Source organism: Lepidothrix coronata, unplaced genomic scaffold (genome assembly GCF_001604755.1).
Source record: "Lepidothrix coronata isolate B3197 unplaced genomic scaffold, Lepidothrix_coronata-1.0 Scaffold106, whole genome shotgun sequence".
Lineage (NCBI taxonomy): Eukaryota > Metazoa > Chordata > Aves > Passeriformes > Pipridae > Lepidothrix > Lepidothrix coronata.
Genome location: NW_016690286.1, coordinates 593,835 through 599,536, shown reverse-complemented (window position 1 = coordinate 599,536; position 5,702 = coordinate 593,835). Strand labels below are relative to the sequence as shown.

Below are 5,702 nucleotides of genomic sequence, written 5' to 3'. Positions count from 1 at the left end.
TTGAGGGTCAATCATAAAAATATATCTGATCTTTCTTTCACTGAGTGCTCTTATATAAAAGACTTAACATTTAGTGTCCGACCTACTTTTGGATGCTCTCTAGGCAACACCTCTCTTCACAGATGTTTTACAGCTCCTCTTTGCCTTATTATTTCTTTCACCAAGGGCTTTACCGTACCATTTTTGTTACAAATAAACCCGTCTCTGAGCGGCTCTCTCCTTGCTCGCTGAGAAAACCTAGCGCTAATAAGAATACGGGCAGTCACCCTGTTTTTCGCCTTTTATCTAAGCGGGGGCTGTAGTGGTGGTGCGACAGGAGAGAGGTGGGTTGTCGGCCCGGAGGAGGGGGCCGCCGGGTACTTGCAGTGCCGGCACTGCCGCGGGGAGCGGCCGCCCTTCTCCGGAGCTGTCCAACGTACCTGCGCCCCGCGCACCTTCAGCGGCCCCCGCGCAGCCCTGCCCGGCCCCGCCGCTGGAAGCCCGCGGACCCGGGGGGAAGCGGGGAGGGGAGTGACTTTCCCGCGGCATCTCTCCAAGGAAAGGGGATGCGTGGTTCGCTCACTAAGTTGTAAATGACGGCAAATCCCGGTACGCGGCGGGAAATGTTTACTGCCCTGTAGTCAAACAGGAAGTATTTTTGCGGAGAGGGATCGTTCTGCCTCCCCCACCCACCTCCTTTGATCTGGTGGGCTTTGAACTCCCCTTAGAAATTAGAGACTAATTAGTCCCAAAGCGAGAGTGACAACACTGCATGACAAAGGCGAAGATTAGGCTTTAAGAATGCAGTGCAGGGGTGATGGGCAGCCACTCCTGAGACAGCTGTGTGCACAAATCGCGTGCCAAAGAAAATCGATCCGATTCGACCTGGGTATATCTGACACTGCCAGGGATTGCCAGGACCGGGCTGTTTATTTAGAGAGAGTCTGTGGTGCGGGAGGGTGAAGACACAGCCACTCTTACAGTCTCCCAAGACAAAAGCAAAACAATCCTCAGAGTGTGTCCTCAAGGAAACCTTGATCAAAGAAAGGTATTCAGCGGTATCGGATGTGCGGGTAGGTGTGTTCATGTGCGTTTCACGGTATTTTGCGGTACGTATCCAGCATTATTAGTTGATTACTCTGTGCACTGCCGCTGACCGGGGCGGCTCTACCAAAGGTGTGAGAGCAACTGCTGCCCTGAACAGGACCAGCTTATCGTCTTCTCATGGGCAGGAGAAGGGAGTTTCAAAACAAGTGCTATGAGATTGCCTAAACCGAAAGGAGCTGTACGAAGCAGCCTTTTACTGGAAAGGTGTTTGAACTGTGATGGAAGGCTGTTTAGGGGGAATGGAGTGACGATTCCAATAGTTACTACTGGGAATGCAATATCGGGTCCCCTACAATGCTTACTTAGGCTAATGGAGGTCCTGTCATTCAGTTCCCATTGCGCTGGGATACAGGGTAAACATTCCGCAGTGACCTTCTGCGTGCAGGTCTCCTCTTCAGGACATCATTAAAAGCATACATGCATTTGCCTGACATCAGTTGTCAGGCTGGCTTTCAGGGTTCAGAGATCCCGAGAGAAAGCAGGAAAACAAGCTCAGTGGAGACCCGGCTCTGCGGCTGTTGGTTTTAAAGAGGCTGAAAATCATTTGGTTGCGGGTATGTAAGAAGAGACAAAAGTGCTCAGCAGGTAAGAGCGGAGGGTTTTGCCAAGAAGGAACTGTCCTTGATCGCTGTGACAGGATTGACTCGCTGGGGACTCCTCTCTCGGGAGCGTCCACGTGTCCCTGAGGGGATTGCCTGTCTCCTCTCATCAGCATCACGGCGAGAAATTTTACAGCAACTCTTTCTAGTCCTGCTAATCCTGTTATCCGGGGGGTTATAAATATTAACATCGCTGGGGATGGGGGACCAAATTAAGCCCTCTCAGAAGTAAGATGTCAGCCAGCCTCTTCCCAGCCCACCAGCTCCCGGGGCTGCTTGATGAGTTTCACGGCAGAGCCCCGCAAGTGCCCTGTCCGGAGAGACTGCTTGGCGCCTCGGTACTGGATTTTGTGGCCGACCTGTCCCTGGGAGCCCCCCAGGGACCCCCCGGGGCCGGGCCGGGCATGGGACTCTGCGACGTCACCACTGGACCCCCTTTCGGCGACAGAGCCCTGTCGCTCCGGGAGGGGATGGCCCGGGGGCTGCCCCTGGCTGCCTTCGGAGATGGAGATCCCGAGGACGAAGAAGAGGAGGAGGAAGAGGAGAGGATGCGCAGCGCTTCCCTCCTGGATAGACCCAGGAGAAAGCGGGTCATCACATACGCCCAGCGCCAGGCTGCGAATATACGGGAGAGGAAGAGAATGTTCAACCTCAACGAGGCATTCGATCAGCTGAGGAAAAAGGTGCCCACCTTCGCCTACGAGAAGAGGCTCTCCCGGATAGAGACCTTGCGTCTGGCCATAGTGTACATCTCCTTCATGACTGAGCTCCTGGACGGATGCAGCAGGCAGGAGGCGAGTTAAGGAGCGCCTGGGCCCGGCGGGGCGCGTCACTGAGCAGGTGGCCTCGGCATCTCCCTCCTGGGGACGCAGAGCTGTGGCTCCTACCTCGGCTTCTCACATCGCAGCCAGGACCGTGTAGGTGTGGGATGCAAAACCAGAAGTGTTTGGGGCAGCGTGCGCTCGGGTCGGGGGGAGGAGCTGGGGAGAGGATGGATGGAGAGGCTCAGTATATCGTAGATTTTTTAATATATGTAATTTTTGTAAAGGGAAGGGGGGGAAATGAAGGTCCGAGGCCCTTTTGTTTGTGTTACATCACCTGCTTGCTTTAAAATATTTCCAATTTGTTGTTTTGGAGGAAGACTGGGCTGGGGCAGTGGAGCCCTTCCAATGTGTGGAACAGGTTTCCAGAAGGTTCGGTTCCTGCCCAGTTCCTGCCAGCGAAATCTCGGCTTGTGCATTTTAACCCAGCGCTTTCTGCCTTTTAAAAAATAAACAACAACTCCCTTTTCTTTGAAATCCAGCCTGCCAAGTCCACGCCGTGTGTCACGGGGCCAGGGAAGCCGAACATCTGGACACAACCGCTTGTTGTCACGATTTTTTTCCCGGGACCAGCTCTGTCCTTGCGTGTGGGCAGCCAGCGCCGTGGCTCGCACGGAGCAGAAGCAGTGCCCAGCCCGGCCTGGCCCGGCCCGTCGGGGCCGAGGTGCAGCAGCTGGCCAGGATGCCTCGCAGCCTTCCCGGCACCGGGGGGCCCGACCTGGGAAGCTGTCTGCGCCCTCCTGAGGGAGCAAACATGAGAGTTTGTGGGCTCTGATTTTGGGGAGGTCAAGCTGAGACATTTTGTCTCTCGCTGGAACCCCCCCACACACACATACACCAAGAGGGTTTAATTGCTGCAAGGAATAAATATAAATTAGTTCTAAAAACATGGAGCGGGAGGAATGGGGGAAACTCGGCCCGTACATACCCTGGGGATGTGGACAGGGTCACGCCGGGGATCGTGTTTTAGTGTTACCTACTGATGCCTCGCAGGCATCTCTTTACAGAGGTGAGGTGCCGGGAGAGTGGCAGGGGGATGGCCGTGACCGGGCTGGGAGTGGGGTCCGCTGCTGCCCTAGAAGCCTCTCCGATCCTTCTCTGCCCTCTCCGATCCTTCTCTGCCCTCTCCTTTCCCCCCCGCGATTCACCCTGCCCCAGTTCTCGCTGCTGCTGGTACCTTCAGTCGCTGCTGCCGGGAAAGACCTGGATTTGTCCCTGTGTTCGGAGCAGACGGGCAGCAAACAGCCTGCTCACAGTCCCATCCAGCCGCGCTAAACGGCCCATCTAGGGCAGCGGTTCCGCATGGCTTCACAGAATAGCTTTTATCTTCACTATATAAAATTATCGTGATATTAGTGAAACCAATATTTACCCTGGATTCAGGTTAGTGTAGCTAAGATCCTATGTCTCTTTTATTTCTTCTCTCACGTTTTGTCAGCTTCTGTGGTGATTCTTCTTCTTTTTCTCATTCTACTCACTTTAATATTATCATGAGAGATCTAATATCCTGTATTAATACTCTAATATTCTTTCTCTTTTCACTTGTTTCCTTGGTTTCTTTTTCTACTTGTTTATATTGACCTCCCTGACTCCACACATTGCATCTGCTCTCCAGTTGTCAGAATGCTTTTTTTTCCAAAAGGCAGTTGGATAGTTAACGCAGCTGGATCCTTTCTAGGAACTGGGGGGTTTCACTTCTTCAGATGGTTTTGTGTTGTTTTGGGGGTTGTTTTCTTTTCTTTTTTTTTTTTCCCAAAAAAAAAAAGAAAAAAAGAAACAAAAAAGAACAAAAGTCCAAAAACAAAAACCGGTCAAAAAAACCAAAAGCAAAAAAACGGTAACAACAACCCAAAAAAAAATAAGAAAAAAAAATCCTTAAAGAAAAAGAAAAAAGCAAATCAAAAATCAAAACCTAACAACCCTTTTCCAAGAACCCCCAAAAGAAGAATAAAAAAAAAATCAAAATTTTTCCTGCAAAAGGCAACGGAAGAAAATAAAAACCCAAAACAAAAAAGCCTAAAGTAAAAAAATCCGAAACGAAAACGAACCGCAAGAAAAAAATCAAAAAATAATTGGTTTCCCCTCCTAAATTAAAAAAAAAAACTTGGAACTTGGTCAAAAACCAAAGCCTTTTGGGGTAAAAAACAAAAAAAAAAGCCTTTTGGGGTAAAAAACAAAAAAAAACAAAAAAAAAAAGGTAAAATGGAATTTGAAAAAAAAAAGGAACCTGGGGTGGGAAACCTAAATTTTAAAAGAACAACGGAAAACTTGCAACAAAAAAAACAAAAAAGAAGAAAAATCCTAAAAGAACCAACGAATCCAAAAAAAAAAATAAAAAATAAAAAAGCAAGGAAAAAAAAGGGCAAAAAACAAAAAAAAAAGAAGAAAAAGCAATTTGAAGTGCCCCCGGGCCAAAAAATGAATTAAAAGAACCGAAAAACCGAAGAAAAGGGCCTTAAAATTTTTGGTTCAAGCCTTTTCAAAAACAAAAAAAAATTAAAAAAAAAAGAACCCAAGGGGAACTTTAACCAAAGCAACCAAGGTAAAAACAAAACAATCCCCCAAAACCAAGAAAAACCCCGGAAAAAAAAAAAGTGCCAAAACGAACCAACAACTGGCCCCCAAGGAAGGGGCAAAAAGCCGGAAACCCAAGCCGCCAAAAAAAAAAAACAAATAAAAAAAAAATGCAAAAAAAACTCCTGCCGAAAGGCAAACCCAACCCCCCGAAAAAAAAAAAACGGGGCAACCCTTCCCCCCCAAATCCTGGCCCAAACCAAAAAAACCGCAATTTAAGCCGGAAAACCAAAAGAAAAGAAAAAAAAAAAACAAGCCTAAGAAAAAAAAAAAAACAAGAACCCAAAAAAAGGAAAAAAGGCCGCCAAACTCAACAAAGCCTGGAATTCAACCAACGGAAGGAAAAGCCCCCCCCCTGCAAAAAAAACCCGCCGCCAACAAAACCGAAGCCAACCCCCCCGGCCCCCCCAAACAACGGGCCAATAACAACCCAATAAAAAAAAAAAACGAAAAGGGCAAATAACTCCGGGAAAAAAAAAAAAAGGGGTTTTTAAAACCCTAAAACCGGTTGAACAAAACCCAATTTTAAAACCCGGGCCGAAGCCGGGTTGGTTAAAATCCCCTTGGAAAACGAAAGCCGAACTTTGGGAAAAAAGTGAAGTCCCCTGAAACCAACAAGGTA

General features: G+C 48.6%; 1 protein-coding gene across 1 annotated transcript; it reads left to right on the top strand.

Annotated features, from left to right (window-relative positions):
* Positions 1–1,918: 1,918 nt before the first annotated feature.
* On the top strand, positions 1,919–2,488 carry FERD3L (Fer3 like bHLH transcription factor). Its single transcript, XM_017823846.1, has one exon. The coding sequence runs from the start codon at positions 1,919–1,921 to the stop codon at positions 2,486–2,488; it is 570 nt and encodes a 189-aa protein (XP_017679335.1).
* The last annotated feature ends 3,214 nt before the right edge of the window (positions 2,489–5,702 follow it).

Bases quoted from the DNA above. Each gene is read 5' to 3' on its own strand.
- FERD3L (XM_017823846.1), top strand. From the start codon at position 1,919: ATGTCAGCCAGCCTCTTCCCAGCCCACCAGCTCCCGGGGCTGCTTGAT.